The sequence below is a fragment of the Myiozetetes cayanensis genome, unplaced genomic scaffold (genome assembly GCF_022539395.1).
Source record: "Myiozetetes cayanensis isolate MyiCay16 unplaced genomic scaffold, myiCay2020 scf18, whole genome shotgun sequence".
Classification (NCBI taxonomy): Eukaryota; Metazoa; Chordata; class Aves; order Passeriformes; family Tyrannidae; genus Myiozetetes; species Myiozetetes cayanensis.
Window position 1 is genome coordinate 7,503,154 of NW_026087389.1, and position 21,305 is coordinate 7,524,458.

The 21,305-nt window shown below is 42.5% G+C and overlaps 1 protein-coding gene across 1 annotated transcript in view; it reads right to left on the reverse strand.

Moving 5' to 3' along the window:
• Nucleotides 1–385: 385 nt before the first annotated feature.
• The window catches only part of PTPRG (protein tyrosine phosphatase receptor type G), a 395,341-nt gene continuing 374,421 nt past the window's right edge, over nt 386–21,305 (reverse strand). The window contains exons 17-29 of the mRNA XM_050312873.1: nt 19,738–19,820; nt 19,375–19,509; nt 19,006–19,140; nt 18,440–18,612; nt 17,198–17,333; nt 16,715–16,861; nt 14,795–14,888; nt 13,450–13,526; nt 12,898–13,026; nt 10,512–10,658; nt 9,575–9,717; nt 6,391–6,526; nt 386–5,669 (exon numbers count right to left, since the gene is read on the reverse strand). Coding sequence (XP_050168830.1) covers nt 5,523–5,669; nt 6,391–6,526; nt 9,575–9,717; nt 10,512–10,658; nt 12,898–13,026; nt 13,450–13,526; nt 14,795–14,888; nt 16,715–16,861; nt 17,198–17,333; nt 18,440–18,612; nt 19,006–19,140; nt 19,375–19,509; nt 19,738–19,820 — 1,682 coding nt within the window. The 3' untranslated portion in view covers nt 386–5,522. The remainder of the gene's footprint in view (nt 5,670–6,390; nt 6,527–9,574; nt 9,718–10,511; nt 10,659–12,897; nt 13,027–13,449; nt 13,527–14,794; nt 14,889–16,714; nt 16,862–17,197; nt 17,334–18,439; nt 18,613–19,005; nt 19,141–19,374; nt 19,510–19,737; nt 19,821–21,305) is intronic.

Consider the following 21,305-nt stretch of genomic DNA (forward strand, 5'->3'; position numbering starts at 1 on the left):
CCTGTTCCTCCAGGCAGGGTTAGAGCTAAGGAAGGGCACGCCAAAGGAGCTGGCAAGAAAGCTCAGGCTCTGAGGTCCCGTTCAGAATGGAGACAGTCCTCCTTCCAAAAGGGATGTGGATGGGTCACAACCGTCTAGGGAGGAGCCGTGGTGGAGAGGGAAGGGGTTACTGGAATCTCTCTAATAGTTGGAGGCAATTAAGAAAGGAACAGTGATTTCCACTGTCACCAAGAGACTGTTCCCAGATGAGTACTGCTTGGAAATTTGAGATCTAATTAAAGCAGGCCTTGGATCTCATCATTCTTCCTGCACGCCTGGGACAATGAAATACTGACTCCTGCATCTGTTCTGTGTGTGTACCCGATGCAAATAAGGAAGAAGTCTGTAAATACATCAAAAACCATACTTTATTTTATGTATAGCAATACAATTTACATATTAAATAACACTATAATAGAATGATTTGATATAGTTTAACATAACAAAAAGAAGATTCTTCAAGTTACAAAAAACCCCCAAACAAAAAACAAAAACGAACAAAAAATCTCCCTCAAAATGCTCCCTCCCACCCTCTCCCCAAACCAAACACCACATTTTTATTTTTTTTTTCTGAATGGATCAATGAGACAAACGTATCCAGTGACTGGCTAAGTCTAATTCCTATTGCACGCACTGACAATGGAATCCAAAAAAATATCCAACTTTCACAATCACTGCCCCAAAGAAATGACATGTGTGGAAATCTTTTTTGGAGTGTGATGATTGTGTCTCACTACCTCGATACACAGAAGGTTTGTATTCACATAGCCACCACAGAACTAGGAAGGAGGTGAAACTAGAAAAAAATTAGCTTTATATGAAAATATAAAATTCTATGATTATATACCATAGATACAAAGTTCCCAGAAGATGCTTATCCAAGCAACAAAATATTTACAGTTTTAACGACTTTGCTATTTTAAAAATGAAGGAAAAGAAAATAGGAGTACACATGAATGCTTCGGTCTCTAGAAACAATGGCTGCTTGCTAGTCTCAAGTGTTCTAACAAAACAAAAAAAGTCACTACCCCAAATGTTGGAGAGTTGTGACATTGTATAAAATTGACTATCTCCTCTTTTGGAGACGTTTATTCTTAAAACTCAAGACATTTTTCTTGAAATTAATTATCCTCTGTAGAAAATGCTTCCCTTTGCAAATAGTTAACAAAAACACTAAAAACAGTTTAACAGCTAAGACAAAGTAGAGGCCAAATCTCTTCATTACAGTTCCTCTTTTTCTTTATTTTTGCATTCCTTCTCCTTTAATAAGTAAAGCCAATGTAGTTCACATTGTTAGAATGGCAACAAAGAGAAGAAGAGCAAAGGGGTAACAGTGAATTACGTCTGAAAAAAAACTAAAAGAGAAAAAGAAAAAGAAGAAAAGCAATGCAGTGGATTAACAAATAGGCATTTTCCCTTCATATAAAAATTCACTGGCACCATTTGAATATAAACTTCAGAACACAAGATCTGATGTCAGAAGACATGAATTTGAGAAAGACTGCTAAATCCTTAAGACAACTACATTTAATTTTTTTCTTAAAATTAAGTTGGTTTTGTTCTGCTGAGAATTAGTAGTATGTATCTTTGGTAGAATTGATATCTATATTTTTTAGCTTTTAAATAAAATATATCATCTTAAAGGAAAGATTAATGAGAAGGCAGTTGTGCTGTGTCATAAAGATTCTTCTCCTAATGTCCCAGTGTATCACTCTGGGTTCAAACAATTTGAGCAGTCAGAAACCAGAAAAACAACTGAAATGACTCTGCTGACCTAGAACAGACCCACAGTACAGAAACAGTCACTCACAAGAAATAGTTCAAGGGGTTTGGATTTTTTTTTCCTGTTGTTAAATTAGTGTTTGGAAACAGACACTGAAATACTAGGGACAAATGCTGTTTAAAATGAATGTTCTTTAGACCTTGGTCCCGCAGAAGGATCAGTGCTTAGCCTGCACAGCTGAGCAGTCCCACTGGCTCTCCCAGACCTTCCTACTGACACCAAGCTCACATACAGGAGTGTTTGTAGGATGGGGCATTCAGCTGAGACTGTCACCCATTTTAGAGGCTAAGGTGGTACAGCAGCTTTCCAAGCATTCCCTCTTGGAAAGCTTGGCTGCTCTCACGGACTCAGCACCGTCTGTGTCTCTCACGGTCTGCGGGCGCAGCACATGTGCAAGACACGGAGAAATGGTATTTTCTAAATGCAGACACACATGCACTCGTGTGCTTCAGTCCCTCCACAGTTCTCAGGGCTGGTGCTGAGGACCATAGGGATATACTCAGGCTCCCTTAATTTGCAAACCTGCACATTGCCTGGGAACCTCTGATTGACGGACATGGCTTGAAAGATATCCCGACCGAATGCCAAGGTGAGGGTACAGTGTGGGGGGGTTGATGTCCCAAAAGCAAGGTTGGGATGCACAGAGCAGGACTTTGGCCAGACACTTGTGGGAGCATCAGCAGAGCTTGTGAGTGCCCATCTCTGAGCAGACACTCGCTCCTGCTGCCACTCAGTCCAGGGAGAGGTGCAAATCCATGTAAGAGAGCAGAGCTGCAGCTGCTTACAGTAGGGTAGGCTTGGCTCTTGGTGCACTTAATCCTGACCTTCACAGGCAATTTCTAGCTTCACCCACTTCAAGCCTCATGCATCACTACCATCTATTGGCTACCTGACTGTGAGCACAGCACTTAACACACAGCTCAAGCCTCCTTACAAAAAAAAAAATCTATGGAGAACTCATAGAACACCAGTGTACATTATTTCCCCATGGATTAAATCCCAGGTAAAAGTATTTCAGATGTCAAAAAATGCCAATGCAAATGCATGGATTTCCAAAGCATCTACCAAAGTTCAACCCCCGCAGCCTTCATTCATTGATGTTTAAAACTTGTGAGAAGGTAAGGGATTAAACCAAGGGTATTCAGACAGTGTGTCACGAACCACAGTTATCTTCCATCATGCCAGTGAAATGAAAAGTAATCAGCTGAAAGTACTGAACAAATCCAACCCTCTTGATGCCTGCAGTAATCTTCGTGTCACTTAGCTCTTGTCAGGGTTTGAATTCTTAACTTCTCCCTACACCTCCCCAGGAACTTAAATACTTCAGATTGAACTGAGTCAACTGGTTAGTCCCTTTGTGCTACCACCTGGAATTGCCTGGGGCCAGGTTGAATACTGGGGGTGCAGGGGGACTTCCCAGCCTCTAATGCTGATGCCCACTGGCCAACAGACCACTCAGCAAAATCTTCCAACCCTTGCAGGTAGCAGCACTTGAAAACTTACTTAAACAATTCTGTTACTGGGGTGTAGCGACTGGAGAGACAGTCCTAACTCCTACCAGACATTAAATGACTCCCTCCCCCGTGCCAGGCTATCATCCCAGAGCAAAGGGGATGCAACCTACAATCTTTTGAAACATTCTGTACATTTTCTATTTGGACTAGCTGTTGCTGGACATGAGATTTCCCTACTGAAACCACGGGCTTATTATCCTGTTCAGCTTAAACAGTTATTGGGATCATTTGTATGGAGAGGTATTCAACAAACGGAGAAGTGAAAGGTGACTGTGTAAAAGGTTGATGACGAATTCTTGAATACTTTGGTGTTGAATTAATCAGGAAATCTTTCTCTCATTGAAGATAAAAGGCCAGATTTTAGCACATACCAGTTTGCATAGCTCATCTGCTGTCAGCGAGGTCATATCAGTTTGCATCGTGAGAGGTCCTGAACCAAAATACCTACTCTCAATATCCTTTTAAGCAGTTTGCTTTCAGCTTCCTTGTGAGGGAAAATACACAGAACCCTGCCAAATGTCTGTATTTCAGCAAGACTGGACTGGCAGAAATTAATGGGTTTACATTTAAGTGAAAAAAGATAGGCTGTATTAAATGAAAAAAATAGGTTGTAACATTTTGACAAGTCCTGAAAAATTACAATGCATGTTTTGTGCAGTTGAAATTCAGAAGTAAAGAAAATAATGCCATATATAAGGGATAGTGCCTTTAACTGCCCACCAAACATCAGGATGGCTGAAATCACATTATTTCCTTTTCCAGGCAGATTCAATAACCCCTCCTCCCTAGTCAGCTGAGCTATGAAGGACATGATTAACTTTAATTTTAAGGAGAATTAAGCATGTGCTTACTTCTTTTATAAAACAGGGATGGACCTTGTTGAATTATGACCAAAATATAAAGGAAGAGGGAGCCAGTGAGGCTGTATACTTAAATGCTCCAAACAATAATTCAATTATTTATATAATCTGGGGAAAACCATTTCACTGGTGTGGGAGGGAAAACACAATAAGCTAGGTTTGTGCTAAAGAATTAGTCTGGCAAAAAAAAAGAGGGAGAATGTAACTTTATAGGTAGTTTTTTTATTAGTTTGCTTCACCAGTAAATATGGATCAGTACTTTATGTTTTAGCACTAAAGTATGAAAATTACACACCTGTAAAAATGGCATCTAACAGTTATGAAATTAAGAAACGCCTGTCATCACGTAACATACCATTAGGTGTGAGGTCATATTCAAGAAATAGTAAGGAAATTAGATGTGTTTAAAATATTGAATAGCTTAGTAATGTAAAATATTGCTACCTTGATATATATCTGAAAACAGGTCTGATTTTGGGTTGTAGAAGATTTCTCACTGTATTGGACCTGATGAGAATAAAACCAAAATACTTTCCCATCACAGGGTTGGTTATAAACCAAAATCAACATTTTTCTGATTACATGGGGAAACTTCGAAAATGTAAATTGAAAACCTATCACTGTGTCCCAAATATGAACTGCATCTAATTTATAATTATATTGTATGTAACTTACATATTCCGTGTGAAGCAAGTCTCAGGCCTGTAAGTGTACAAAACAGCAATTTGAAACAATACAGAAATAATTGTTTCAGCTCCACAAGGCTGTTATACCTTCACTGTAGCTAATAATCACCTGCCACGTTTTGTCAAGAAAGGATGAACACTGCTCATCCACTCCACGGAATGCAGAACACCGTAACCAAAACTGTGACATGACCATTAAATAATAAATATGGTATGAAGGGGTACAGTATCTGTTGTAGAAAGAATCCATCTGGCCTAGCATTCAAGATTTAGGATTCGAGGGTTGCTGCAGTTAGCAAAACTTCACTGCATTTAAACAAAACAGACAAAAAGCGTATGTTTGTTGTCATGGAATGTCACATCAGGGCTTGTCTTGTATTAGAGTATTATAGGCAGTAACACTGATCATATAGTGCAAACTAGATAAAATTGCGTTTCACGGTGTGAAATAAACAGAGGTGCAAATGCTCAGTAGGATACCATTAAGACATAAAATGGCAAAAAATAAATATCAAAACTTTTATCAGTGTAAAAAAGTAATTGGGTTATTGTATAACCTAGAGTCTGGCAAAAAAGGCCTCAAAAAAGTTCACTCAGTCTTCAGAAGTTCTACAAATTAAGTGCCTTTTCAGGTTTCCAATTAGACAAGAGACTCCATGCTTTCTGCGGGATCAGATTCGTCACTGGCCATCACAGCACCATTTTTGTCCAGTGTCATGGGACCATTTCCATTTTCCTTAGTGCTGACCAAGCTTAGCATTGCCTTATAAAGAAACTGGTACTGTTCCTGGAAAAGAAAGAACAAGTTATTTCAATCCTTTAAGTGTACATAAACGAGTGGCACTTAAATTTGGCATTTCCAGGGAAGGTCATGGATATTCACTACCAGAAGCATACACAGATTGAAGAAATAGACTTAGAGCAATTATCTCTGTTAATGTAGTTTAACCTTGCCAACCCAAATTCCATTTTTGGGTAGATTATATGATTTCTGATGTATTATTAAGCTCTACAGGAGGGCAAGAGGGCTACCTGAGGCCACAGCTCAGCCCCAGGTTACTCCCTGGGCGGCAGAACCTCGTACCACACACACTGAGCCAAGGGGGTTGCTCTTGCTGGACACCCAGTGAAGAGCCTTATCTCCCTGCAGCTCCACCTGCTCTGCTGCATCCCTTCAGACCACAACATGCCAGGTTTACAGCACAGTTTAGCTCACAGGGCTGGCAGGGCGATGATGACAAGTCAAAAGGTCCTTCTCTGCTAGGACTGCCTTATGGTGCCCCCCTCCAACGTATGAGAAATAAGTTTAACCGCAAATCAGAGACTTATAGTGTGGGTTTGAGGTTTATAAAAAATGGGAACTACACAAAAAAGCCCGAATGCAAATTCTGCTCGGTAGCAGGTGCTGTAGGGCTTGGTAACATACACAACGTGTGTTTTAGTGCATGCTTTTGGTCTCAGATGAAAACCTTGTAAGCTACCTATTTATATTCCATTTAAAGACTTACAATGTCTGTAAATACTCCAGGCCGCATAAGATTGATCATCTTTGCCACCTGGAAAACATCGACAGCATTTTCATTCTCCAGCTGCTGGGACAGAGTGGTAAGGGCACATAGCGTTCCCGCTGACACAGCTCCATACCTGGAAAACCACACCAGAATGATGAGTTACTCAGAAACACACCCGGGCACCGACACAGGGTCATGAAAACGTTGTTACAGTCTTATCTGATTACTGTAGTTCATCTTTGTATCTATTAAATGCTTGTTTTGTAGTGGCTAATTTTTAGTCATCTTGATTTATAGGAGAAATTTGATGGTACACCAAGTCACCTCAGGATATCTGTACTACTCAACACAAAGAACTATAACAGCAGTAGAACGTGAGCCATTTCAAAATATCCAGCCTGGAGACTGTAACACCGAAATCAGTTCTCACACGCCACGTGCACTGAGAGCATCTGCATTACAGTTGAGCGTATTTTAAATTCATTAGTGGGAGCTCAAGCAAAACACAAACGATTAGAAAGAAATGAGACTTTTCCTCTTCCTCCACATCTGACAATTACAGCAAAATAACACGGCTGTGAGGTGCTCACAAGTAAATGGGGCACATCTCAAAAGTCTTCCTTAGGTCTGATTCATCGGCAAGAGGCAACATCCCTGAGCCAGGCACCCAAGAGACATTATGGATTCTGAAGAGTTGAGCTGTGCTGTCACGTAATAAGAACCCAAGCAGTGGTTATTTTGTGAGGAGCACAACTCAATGTGTCCTTGAGAGGTCAGGTGGAAATCTCAGTGCTATAAACCTGGGGGTGTGCTTGAGCTGTATGTGCGGGTGGGAGGCACGGCATAAAGGATCCTACACAACTGCTTCTGAGGAGCCTCCACTCTGCTCTCCCAGTACTCAGGAGACTGGAATTCTGTCCTGGCTCTGTTATGGGTCTGCACTGTGGCTCTGAGAAAGTCTAAATATCCCCACTGGTAAAAGGGCATTGGTGCTGCCCTGCTCTCTGGACCATTCGGAGAGCTGTACGTGAAGATGGAAATAGTGAGCAAGGGCTGCAATACCATCATGCATCACAAGATTACTACTGGGATTTTTAACGGCATTCCTGTGGAAATCAAGACATCTACTGACTTAATTTCCTATGATTTTTGCAAATTCTGCGTGCCTAGAAATGGGAAACAACAGATCTGCTGTGTTGGAGGTGAAATCCATAGAAGCAGCAGCACCATCCAGATGGCTGTGACAGATCGTCTACAGGGACAGTGGACAAAACACCCAGTGCATGTGCCTGATGGGACACAACTAAATGTCTCTGAGGGTCTAATGGCCTCATTTTCACTTGGGCTGGTTATCTCCAGTTCCCAACAATCTGAAGACTTTTCCTGTGGAAAATTGTGCCGCAGATCTTTATCTAGTTGCCTACACATGGGCAGTTATATATAAAAATCTTGACAACTGTCTCAAGTTGGAATTTCTGAACTTTTTAAAATGTTATCAAGTTCATTCCACCATGTACTTCCTAAATACCACATGCATTTAGTTATCTGCAAGTTCATATATTTGGAATTAATCTGCAGTTGTAATTATTAGTGGATTATGTGATATAGTTGTTGCATGTAGCAAAGGGAAATTTTCATTTTCAGCTACATTTGCTTAGGCTCCAATGAAAAGCAGAATCCACATTATGTATTAGGCATAAAAATAAAATCATTGAATATGACAAATAAACGAAAAAAGCAATTTACAGAAGGAATGACTCAGCACTGTTAGGAATGCGATTTTGATTTTCCTTTTTTTTTTTTCATCTAGCATGAAATGCCCAAATCAATAATGGTTCTAATTTTGTAAAACATAATCTTAAATACTGCAAGAGTAGCAAAACCTCACTTCAGACTACCCAAAGCATGAATATTAAAACCAGCTTGGAATTAATCAGTGCTGGCAAAAGGCAACAGAGCTTACACTGTACATTAGCAAGGCAGGAGGTTGTGGGAGAAAAACTACTTGCTGCAGCCCAAGGCACCATTTTCAAGAGTCAGTTGGGAAAAACCTGTTGCAGCAGGGAAAGCAGAGAAAGCTGTTTCAGCCTCAGTGGATACCAGTGGTGTCCACACCCCAGCACAGCAGCTGGCCTGACCACTGAAACACCAGAGGGGGGTAGTCATGTTTTTGCAAACAAAGGAAAGATTCCCAAAACCCTCCCACTAATTCTGCTTTGTGGCAATTACAAAAAGTCTGAGGGGCTGTAGAGCAAAGGGGCTGCAGGTATGGCAGGTGTTTGCACTCAGTGTTTGCTCTAAGGACAACACAAGCAGTGTCAGAAATTGGGCCTCCTTGGGATTTTAAGGACAGAATGACTCCAGGAAGTGCTCTGCCCACCAGGAAACAGTCCCTCCAAAGAGACCCTGTCAGACCCAGCCTCCAGCCTCACTATAATGGTATTTTGCAGCTCCATAATGTGTGCAAGTAATGATATGCAATGCAATATTTAGTACCCTTTATAATTGGGTGTTCAAGCGTAGCTGGCAGGACAATGCTCACCACTGCACTACAAAAGAGGCAAGTGTTGGGGCATGTTGGCCCCATGTTAGCAGGCTCCCTCCCTCCCACTTGGCACCATATGGGCCCCTTGGAGTGTTTTTGGGGAAGCAGAAAGAATAAAAATAAATCTTCTCTCAGAAAACGTGGGCCCTTTGTCACAAGGTACTCCTGCTGCTCATCCTGAGACACAGCTGAGCTGAGCTTGTTCTGGCACATTAAACCTGAGCTGTTAGACAAGAGCTCAGGCTGTTTTGCAACTGGTTACCATAAGCCCATATTGGGCTGCTTAGAGTCTTATCTAAACCAGGGCTCTGCTGGGTTCTGAAACAGGCTGTAGCATTTGTTTGGGATACTTCCAAGTGCAGAAGAACCCAAAATGCTTCCAAAGCAAACAGCCTCACTTCCTGAGTCCATCTAAGATTATGACCTACATAAAAACTGTATTAAGAAAAATGCATTTGGCCTCAGGTGCCAACTGAAAACTCATCTCTGGAAGTTTAAATATTCTTATCCTGTTCCCTAGACCATTAAACCTCATCTGCTCCTGGTAGGAATGGACATCAGTCCTAACAAGTGTCTTGTAGCTGAGTAACATCCTGTACAATCTGCACATAAACGAAGAGAAAAGTGATGACATACTCATCATGAACTATGGTGGGGCCATCCCTTGTTAAGGCCTCTTCCTTGATTACATTGATAAGTTCAAAGGTACTGCTTATGGGAGCGTCTGGGTTTGGCCATTTGGGACACTGAAAGTGGCGGACTTCCAGAACGTAGTCATCCTGCAATGAAAAACCAGCCTGGGCATTAGCTTCTGTCACTCCTCACTCATCCACTCCAGGGAGAAAGTGGGAAGAGTCTCATTACAAACTGAAGAGAAACTTTCTTCTTCCGAACAGTTTATATAGAAAGAGGACAGACACACAGCTCCAACGTTTCTGAAACAGTGAACACCCTAAAATAATGCAAATTTAACAAAATGTTTAATTGATACAGATTTTGTATCTGAGTTCAGGGCTTATATCAAACCTCTCTCAGAGCCCTTATAGTTCAAAAGTCAAACAAGAGCAATTAAGGAATTAAAATTTAAAAGGGCTTGAAAAGTAAAGGCTTGCAGCAAAGTCCAGCTGCAACCCAGACAGCAAACTAGAAGCAGGTTTATAGTTCAAAAGAAGTGTGTTCACATTTTTATGTTTAGTTAAGACCCCCAGACGAATTATAAATGCTGAATTTTATAAGCAGAAATAGGACAATACACCTTGGTGTACTTTACAAAAAATAATTCAATCTATTTTGGTTTCTCATTTTGAAATCACGTGTCTTCACTGTAAAGAAAGACAAACAGTTAATACTACAATCTTACTAGCTAGAGGAATGTGCCTGGAGGGAGGTAAAGGATGTAAGAGGGAGAAGGATTCAGTGAGAATCCCTTTCCTCCGAGAACAAGATGCATGCACACGCATTTACAAGTAAATCCTTCTCAAAAGTGTTTCTGAACTATTCTCCTTCCTCATTTAAATGACATCAACGTAATTTGGGTGAAAAGCAAAGACCCACATTTGGAGGTTTATTTTACCTGGGTAGCTTCAAGGATAAAGTCATGGATGATAATTTGCTCTTCGTTAGAGAGGCACAGTCTGTCTTTGCTGATAAGGGTCACAGTAAAGGCCTCACAGTTCATGGATTCCTCGCGACTTGGCCAGTACACAAACTCATCTTCTGCCTGGAGAAATGAAACAACACATTATTGCAGCCTTTGATACCTTGTGTGCAACTGAAAAATCCAGTGGATCAAAAAACTGGTTTGATAAATAGAGATGATCAGGAGCTGACCTTTACAAACCATTTCTGTCTAAAACAAATTTACTGTTACAGTAGGCAGGAAGCCTGCCAGATCCTCCCTTTGTGTGTCCAAAAAGGTAACATCTACTTTTTAATTGGTTTCATAGGGAAATGGTTATCTTAGCTCATTCATACTTAACCTTTATATTGTATCCCAGGCTTTACTGCCTCTTGCCTACAGTTTTCCCTGAAAGTCAGATATTTGTTTAGAAAAAACTCATTGACCTTTAAAAATTAATGACATTATTTTTAATTTGTGTTTATTGCAGTCTAATCCCAAACTCAAGCTCTGTGGATCAGGTCTAGGTAGAAGATTGATGGATACTTATGTAGGGCTTGAATTTTTAGGAGCGAGTGGAGGAGTGAAGAGGAAGGAAGAAACACAAATATTCTTAGCCTTGAAAAAAAACATTGGCTTAACTTAATGGAAGTTCTCCAGCAAAACACCTCTACTGAAGGGACACTGTAAAATCTCAGCGAGACTGTGAAGGGTGGAAGAAGCTCAGTGCTGAAGTAGTCTGACTGACAGGATGTAGGTAACATCCTGTCAAAGCTGCTCTTTAAAAAATAACTGTGAATTCCTAATTTGCTGCAGAGAGAGGAAATTATGGTCTGTCACCACATACATGCAAAGTCTGTTTCTCCTCCTGGCTTCAGAGGTCTATGTCCCTGCAGGGTAAGCACAGAAGCTGCTCTGGCTGCGTGCTCAGAGCATGCCTGTGTCTCTGGACAACTCATCTTTCACTCATGAAAAGGCATGAACTCTGAACCCACGTCAACCCGCTGTGGCCACGCACACGCCTCTAAAACCAGGTGTATTGCTGTGGGTCCAGAGCTTTGGTGCACATGACATGCAAGGTACTGCTGAGATTTGAGCTGTTGATGTTTATTCTGTAAATGTGACATTATGTCCTAAGTCCTCTGAGTGCCCTGACAATTCCCAGAGGCACTGGGAAGCAGAGTAATATCACTGAGTGCCAGGGAAGGGACCTGTCCTGCCACCTGACAGGTCTTCATGCAGCAGGTACTTTGCACTATTGTGTTGTCCCTTGGCAAGACAATTCAGCACCTGTTTCAGTCCTGTGCCACCCCTCCTTGCCAGCCAACACATCCCGCACTGACCACTGAGCTGGTGTTAGGCTGCTGCTGCCTTGCTGGCCGGTCTCCACTCTGGGAATGGTGAAGGTGAAAGCAGGGATGTTGGCAAGCCCAGCCTTTACCCTTTAATCACTATTGTTCTGCAGAGCTATTTCATGTACTTGTGGAGACAAGATCAGCCTCTTCATTTCCACCTGACACACTTTCATTTCATTAGTGCTTTCCGATTCGATCGGATTTCTCTGAACGCTCCTCGCCTCGCAGTGCCTGCAATCCCTTTCATCGCCCTGCACACAAGCAACATATTGACTGCTGCCTCTTTAGTAGCCCCTCATGACTGCTATTTTCCTGCTGTAATGAAGGTGGTTTCTCTTCCACTTTCAGCTACAATTGTCTATTCACCTCAGTGATGCGTGCATGAAAAAGCGAACCGTTTAGCTCTTAATCCTTTTCAACACGCCCTCTTGAGACGTGCTGGTAAATCTGGAAGTAGTGATTAGCACTTCACCTGTGTCTCCTTACTCTCTCTGATGCATTATTTCCACTTAAATTAACATACGTGTTTGCTTTTTACTTTCATTAAATATAGCATTTGTAGCCTTCCACAACCATAATCTTGCATGGCCTGAGGCTTAAGCCCACAGGCAAACAAGCAATTATCTACTGTCCCTGCCTCCATTTCTGCTCCTCTCAAAGCCCGTGCCCATAACCCCAGCCTCTCAGTGCCCTCAATGCCTTGCATCCTGCCTCAGGAGCATCACATAGATTGTCAGCTGCCTGCAAGCACTGTGGTCCATCCAGCCCAGGATGTCTTTCCCAGGGGTGAGTGCAGAAGGAGATGGCAAAAGAACCTTCCCCCACGCCTTGGAACTTACCTTTTTGTAACAAGCTTATGGCAAAGTCTGAGAGGGTGGCTCAAAAACTGGCTTTGGTTTCAACCAGAACACAGTCACAGCAGGTACCCAAGTGCCCAGCTGGGCTGTGACTGTGGTGCCACGTCGGGAGGGACACGGGCAACTCACCAGGCTCTGGTTGTCCGGCAGCATGACAATGATCTGCGCATTGTGATCCCAGATCATTCGCCAGAAATCTTTAGTTGTATGTGGCAGTGGATGTTGTGTTATGATGAACTCGTTACTCCTGTAGTAGCCCTTTTGAAGCAAAACAAACACACAGTTACTTACTGCCTTCAATACTTCTAAAGCATTAATTTCATCTTCGGGGGACACATAATGACCCTATTTCGTTGTATTCCCTAGTATTTTCACACAGGCTATACTTAACTCTATTTCCATTCTGCAGAGTCCTTATTGTCTTAATTTGCTCTAAATCCCAGCGTTTATTTGACTGTATCTCACAGAAATACATATCTCATCTAAATGCATCTTGTAATTAATTTTTTAGGCAAGAATCTTTAATAAAGCACGGTTAATAGCTTTACATTATGGGGAAGGTGTTAAAATCTCATCTGTTAATACACAGCCATTACATACAGAATTAAGACAATTATAGGCATCTGGTATTTAGCACCTTAGAATTGATTTTACTTTGTAATTAGGTGTTGGCTTCCTCACCATGATATAAGAGGCATTAATGTAATCTGTTCCCTTCATTCCAGGCAGCGGTGCCAAGCCCACTCTAGCACGCTCAGCTATAACATAAAAAAAAAAAACAACATAGAGGGGAAAAAAAAAAAAGGAATAAAGATCAAAGTCTGGTCATGGCACAATGCAGAAAGTAAGAATTTCTCAGCTGTTAACAAACCAAACAGTGTGCAGCTCCCATCTCCCGCAGGAGCAGGCCAGCACTTTAACTGCGTTAAAGCACTGCCTGCTAACACAGGATATAAAAGAGAATGTTGCACAATATTCCCACAAGGACAAAGTAATTTCAGGAATCAAATTTTACTATAGCAAAGATTTTCACAGCAGGCTGAATTACCAAATAACAGTATATGCAGTGATAACAGGGGATTTCAGGTAATTCCTGACTGTAGTGTTCCATTTGTCTCCAGCAGCACACAAACCCAGCTGATTTATTTTGTTTTCCGGCAGCACTGCCATCATTCACGGGGTGAGAGAACCTCCAGAGACAAACCCCTTCCCTAATGGGGAACCACCCAGCATCGTGTGTGTGCTCTTCAGCAAATCCACACTCCTGTGTGTTTAAAGGCTGAGTTCAACATCATCCTCAAACCCTGTGACAGGCCCCAAAAGCCCAGCTGGAATCATTGCAGCTGCATGACCCAAAGGGCAAAGCCATACAGATTATTTCTGCCCCATTCACATCTGTTTTTAAGATATATTCTGATGACTTCCACTTTTATTAACAAACTTCATGATGGACTGTGTCTGTGCCACTGTTCCTTTGTGCTGGCTTGGCTATCATCTGTCCTCTGTCCTGTACTCTGGGTAATGTCATGGGCATTGACGTTGTGTCCGTGCTTGGTCTGGTGCAAATTCATGCTGCTTGACAGCCACGCACAGATTCCATATTAATGACTGTGAAAGTGTCCTCAGGCACTAAATACCCTCAAATCTGGGTGGCTCACACAGTGAAATTGAGTGCAGTAGCTGAATTACAAACAACTTGTGCCAATCACTCTGGGAGATCTCACCGGAGCTGGGAGCGGTATCAAAGTAATCTCTCAGTATTCCATAGATTTATCCCCTACCCAATTATTCAAATTCTTAAGCACTTCAAATTAACATTTCACTTGGACAGTATATCTGGCTGACACTGCAACTATCTCCTTTTGTTCAGTTTCATCAGGGTAATACCGAAAGACAAGACAGCTTGGACTGAACAAAAGATTACATTTCCCCTTCCTACTGGCTATGCCTTTTCATGCATAACACCAGGAGAATTCGGTACAAAAAGTTATGCTAGGCAGTAATCAAACTGAAGATGTGATCTTACACGGCACGACTGATGAGTTCCTGTTCTTCTCTTTGTTGCAGTCTTTCTGAGCACTGAAGCATTCCACGTATTTTGCATTACACTGTGTAACCAGCTGAAAGAGAATAAAGTAGTAAGTCAGTCCTCAGAGCACACTAAATGAAGAGAGGAGGTTTCTTTGCCAACTCCTGCGAAGACGCATTAGTAGAAGAATAAACTGCATTGTTAAACTTATTTAAAGTACTCAAGATGCCAATGGAAACAATTCTTTTCATACAACATGTTTAATGGATAAAAAGATCTCTGCAGCTCTCAGCTTCGAAACATCCTGAAAATGAAGTTCCATCAAAAAGCATTTTCACAGAACACTAAGTTTCGTTATCTTTGAGAACATATTTCAAAGACTTGCAGATATGTTCAGTCAGAAGCAGGTCTCAAGGAAGAAAAGCTAACAAAACAGAACAACAGAACTTTTATGGTTTGTTTTTCTTTTTTTTTTTTCCCCACTCCTCTAAAATAAAAGCCAGATCATTCCTGCAGAATGTCTTTTTCTGCCAGGCCTTTGGGGAACCCACCACACTGCCATCTGAGATCTGAGGCCATGGGCTACATTCTCTGGTCTGCCATGTTCATTCTGGGATGTTTGGAAGCACAAAGAAAAGTCAGGGAGGCAGATTTGTATTTGAATATTCCCCCAGTGCATGAGAAAACTCTACCAGAGCAAAGCAAGTAAAGGTGGCTTTCTCATCTCCTGCCTTAGCAACTCGTTACTCAGTGTAATTTCACTCTGAGATGGTTGAATGTAACTTGCTGTACCATGGCATGAGCACAAGTTATCTTCTGCTACCTCTCTGGTAGCAGCAGAAAGAAGAGAAAGATACAATAATTGTTGCTGGTCACATCCCAGTTTTAAATACATTCTAAACAGGTCAGCACTCAACTCATCTATGCACTGGCATAAGCCCCCTTAGAAGTTATGGGGGTTTCTAAACCTGTGCAATGTTGGCAGAGAAAGCAATTTCTATAAATGGCACTTAGGGTTGTGAAACTTTGTCACAAGCCATCAGAAAACATATAATTGATACATATAATTTAGAATCATTTGTAGAAGTGCAACTCTTTTTTGAAATAAGAAATCTCCTACTGCATTTTGTGTGTGTGTGCTTCTTTAATTTAGTAATTAAGCATCTGGAATGTCTTGACTAATGGAGAAATACTGAGACTTCTACAAGTGAATTCAGAGAAGAGCCTGTTCATTTTTTTAATAGCTTGGCACTTGGTGTATTTTAACAGTTTTGGTTCCTTAGGTAGTTGTTGGGTAGGTATTAACTGAGTGAGTTTAGCTGTGAAAACAGATGTCACTTACAATCTCTTTATGATAATAAGTCTCACAAAATACTTTAAAATGCTTTCAAATAAAATGCAATCAAAAAATCTTACGTTTCAAATAAGAGATCAGGGCAAAAAAAATTACTTTGGCCTGGAAGAAAGTAGCTATGACATAGCAGGGAAACGCAGCAAGTGTAGTTATTGGCAATGAGAAAGCCATGTTGTGCTTCCTGGTCTTATAACATTTTTAAGTCTTTATCTACAGTGCTGAAATAGTAGGTGGTGTAAAGAATCTAATCTCCTGATTAGATTCTAATCTGACTTCCAGCCAGGATAACCACTGACTTGGGAACATCCAAGCCCCCTTGGGAAAAGGTTGACCAGCAGCACAGTCCAAACTTGTGTCCATGTCCCTCTTCTCATCTCTGACTGAGGAGTGTTAGCACTGATTTCCAGCAGCATAGCTAAGACTGTAGAGGACTGAACTTCTCAAGTTGTGCTAATCAAGTGTTCTGTTTTGATTCCTCATCCATAACAACTGACAGTGAAGACAGGCCATGCCAAAGACAGTAGGTAAATTAGATCCCTCTGCATGGCAGCAATAAGCCTTACCTTGAACTGTTTTTCTAGTCGTGTCTTCCCTCCTATGCCAGGTATGAGGATGCTGTTAACATAACTATGCAGCTGGTTTGCAGACACTTCAGTCTCCTTCCCAAGGATGGCTTCCAACAAGGCATCATGAATAAAAATGTACTGCTCCTAGAAAAATATCAGCATGTCAGGCGGGCACCTGGAATAACCTAAACAGCTGGTTTTGACTAAAGGAGTAGAGCACACTAAAGGAAAGGGTGTGCAAAACAAACCACCCACGCAAATACTGCCAAACCTAGAATAAACATTTATAAACAGCACAGCTAGGAATGAGTCTAAAGCAAAATCTGAAGTTTCTGGTTTAAAAAAGAGGCATTCTAGTGCAAAAAAATGCCAGTAATGCATTAAATTTTTACAGGGATGTAACTGGAAAAATCTATTTTCTTTTTGATTACAACATAAAAATGAGCATGACTTTAAATTCAACCCTGCTGCAATTTTTACCTCTGTCTGGACGAGGTAGTTGCGCTGTGTCCTGATATGTTTCAGGAAACCCAGGACATTAACTGTGCTTTTGTCTTTTATTTGTTGCAGCATACTGTCTATCACAATGTAGGTACCAGTCCTGCCAACACCAGCACTACAGAAAACATTAAGAGAAACCCATGTAATACAGTTAGATGAAAACAAATGCAAAAGTAACACCAGAACAGAATTAAGCAATATTCCTGTTCACAGACATTCATTTCCCTGCTAGCTTCAACCACTAAAGTTTCTCAGCAAAATAATCTGGTTTTCTGGGAATATTACTAGGTATATATTTCCTCCCTTCTGTGGATATTTCTGTGGTGCAAGATGAGGATGAACACAACACAAGCCATCACACCTGTGCCAGCAGCGTCAGGATGAGGCTGCCATCGTCCTGGACTTCACACTGGCTGTTCACACTTGGCTCCTGTCAACAACTGCTGCTGTTACTGGAGTTGGCTGGAAGAAGCCATATAGAGATCCAGCCTCTGCCAAGCTACTATCCTGGACTGTCAAGGTCACTCCAGGCTGTGAGGAGTGAGGAGCATTCCAGTGGAGCTGGAAATGCAAGTGGTACCAGCACTGTGGGAAGGCATGAGAAGGGGCTGATGCTTGCAGGACTCCTTTGCAAGGGAAGAGAGTGGTCCTGGGCCCAACGGAGAGGGGAGCTCTTCAGAAAGTCTCAATTTCTGCTCAGGAAGGAGCTGTAACCCCCATCATCCTCTCCCCTTCGCTGTGGTGCTGTGCAGCCCCCTCACACACAGTGATGAAGACCACATCCCTGAACTAATTTATTGACTGATGTATTGTTCTGACTGCAAGTGCTGGTGAGTGTGAGTGTGGTTCAGTGGCAGTGGCATGCCCAGGTGTCCATGTGTTCACATGGTTGGCTCCCAGCAGAGGTGATCCTGTCCTGTCCATGCCCTGAACGGACAGGATACAAACAAGCTTCAACTAAGGAACTTCACAACCACACCAGTACAACATTTGGGAGCCCAGTATCATGGCATTAGCAAAACGCTGTGCCAACTGGGAAGCTTTTGCATTGGAGCTGTCTTAAGATGCAGGCAAAGCAAGGTCACGTGTACCTGCACCCCACAGGGCTGGCACACTCCTCCTGTGTTAGTAACTCACGGTGTTGCCGTTAGCTGGCATGAAAGAGCACACACTGTGCACCAGGTGTGCTTGCCTTGAGGTGTTTAGTCACGGCCATCATACCTGCAGTGCACCACCACTGGTCCCATGTCCGGGGTCCTGGCTGCGGAGGATCTCCTGACGAAGGTGAGCACGGGCAGCGCGTACTCGGGCACACCCATGTCGGGCCACTGCGTGTAGTGATACTGAATAACCGTTCTCTCATTCTGCCGCCCCTTGGGGTTCCCTTTCTGACCCTGTGTGCAAAGTGTGTGCAGAGAGGAGGAGGAGATGAGGGAAAAGAAGCACAGAAATATGATCAGTCCCTTCTGGCTTGCTCAGCTGAGATAGTGGTGGACTCTGACAGAAGAAATCTTCTGCAGCTTTGCCTCCTGCTAGGTGGAGACAGAGTTCAAGGAAAAATACATGTGGGAACAGGTAGTAACAGCAATAACCGTGACACCAAAGCAGCAGTGAACTAGAGAAAAAGAAATACAGGCTGAACCTTTCACCAGGATCCTTGCAATCCTGGCTTTGCTTACTTATTTCCCACCCACCCGCCCCTTCAAGTTGCCTAAGAAAACCCTGGGTTTTGCTCCGGTGTGCCTTTCATCCCACAGATGCCAGCAGGCACCTGGATGAGAACTCACCTTTTTCATCTTCGTGTTCCTGACGGTGAAGCGGCGCAGGGTGTAGCAGGCGTGGACGTTTGTGCTCTTCAGCGTGACGATGATGTTTCCGTACTCCTCGCTGTTCTCTGTCGGCCAGTACTGATCGCATTTCCTCTGAACAAAGACACAGTCGGGTGGGTTGGCTGAGGGTTTGAGCTGCTGCTTTGCGTTTGTGTTTAGAGCTTTTTAAAAAAAGTAAAATAATGGCGAGCTATGTACCCCTCTGTAATGTTAGTTACGTGTTATGCATCAATATGCATCAACCCAAGCCATTTAAAAACAAATTCTGCCCAGGTGATTCAGGGAGGTGTTAAGGAGCAACTGCTAACAAAGTAGAAAATCTCTTACTCTTCCTTTTTCAACAAGGTTTGTGATCATGACAATGATTCCAGTATTTTGTTCCCAAATCATCCTCCAGAAATCTTCAAAGGTAGACTTTAAAGGTCCCTGGGTAGCAATGTAGGCTTTTGCTTTGTTGTAACCCTTCAAAGAAAACCATAATGCCAAGTGAGATGAAAGCAATATCATGGCAGACATATTAATATTTTAAAAGTAACAAAGGAAGGTGCTTTTCTTATTCCGAATAGCGAGGAATTCATAGCAAAATTATCAGGTGAAGCTGAAAAACACAATCACTTCACAAATGGCAATACTTCCTCCTTGTGGAAGGACTCAATGGTAGAGAAGATAAAAACAATTAAAGCAACTTACATCGACGTAATTAGCATTAATGTAGTCACTGTGCTTAGAATCTTTCCCCGGTAAAGGCCTTAACTTCACCCTGCTGTGATCATCTGCAGGATAAAAAACAGAGCAGAGAAGCATTAGGGAAACATGTGGCAGAACTGCAGGCAAACATCCCATTTCCTGGGTATTGGGGTAGCCCCTACTAATACACAGAAGAGATCAGCCTTGGATTGGAGTTAGGAGGGAGATGGGAGCATGTGTTCTTGGTCACCTGCTCATGATAGCTGGTCATCAGTCTTCACATCCTTACAAGTACATGGTTCATGCTGTAACAGATTCTCTTTAAAGAACATTGGAGCCTCAGGAGCACAACTCTAGGATGATCCACATCACACAGAGTAGTGTGGTCAGAGAGCCAGGGCACCCCACAGAGCTGTAATGCCGTGCAGAGACACGAGCACAGCTCTGGCAGGCAAAGCTGCCTCTGCTTGGCTCATCATCCTCCCTCAGTGCTGGGCTCAGACAGCTCTTCTGTCTCTGGGAGATGAGTGGATGTCCTCACTCCTTCACCACCATCATCACACCACCAGGATAGACTTAGGTCATGATCTGTAGCTCCTCTTTTTGTTTTGCCCAATCACTTGACTTTGTCTTAAAGCAGAAAGAAATCTCAGTCCTTCTGTTCCCAGGCAGAGGCACTGGGCTGGGTGGTACTGCCAACTCATGCAGGGATGAGACACATGAGCCAACTTTAAGCATGGAGGCTGTGGTTTCAGTTCCCTTCCTTGAGGACCAGCAGAAAGACTTTCCTCCAAGGACAATCTAGAGGACTGGAGTGCCTGCTCCAATTCTCCTCCAATGGCACATCTCTGTGCCTAGAGGGACCAGGCATCCATGTCTAAAATGACAGCTGGGACAAGCTCAAGGAATGTCCTTGCCCAAGGCCACACAGAAAGCCTTTCACAGGTCTGGGAATTGATCCTCAGCTGGCACCTTGACTGCTTATGAGAATCTCTTAGACATGTATTTCCTTCCTGTGCCATTTATTGCTACGTTTATGAACATTGTGAACTTTCTACCAGTGGCTCTCCATTTCTGTTCCTAAACCACAGTGACTGCTGCATCTGTGATCCATGCAACATTAGAGAACAACATGGAAAAAGTTACTGCACTTCCATCCCAGACATGCAATAATTTGCATTCTGGAGCAGAGTCCAGATTTGCAGTTCTCAGAGGGATACAGGCAAAGCCTGCTCTGTGCTACAAAGATCACTGTTTGTCCAAGTCCTACACACAGCTGAGGCAGTTTGAAATACAGCAGATACACTCTGCAAGATTTAGCACCTTTGGGATTGTAAGGTAATCCCAGGAATCATCAGTAAAACTCTTTGCTCCACCATGCACTTCCCTTAGGCCAGTTTTCAGGCATTAGCAGGCAGAAGAGCTCTGATCAGCAATTGATCCCAGTTATTCCTCCACAACATTTCATACGAAACTGCTACTTCTAAAACTACACATGAAACTGCAAAACATTTCAAAACTAAAGACGGAGTGAAATCCTGGCTCCAGAGAAGTTGTCAAAACATCCAATG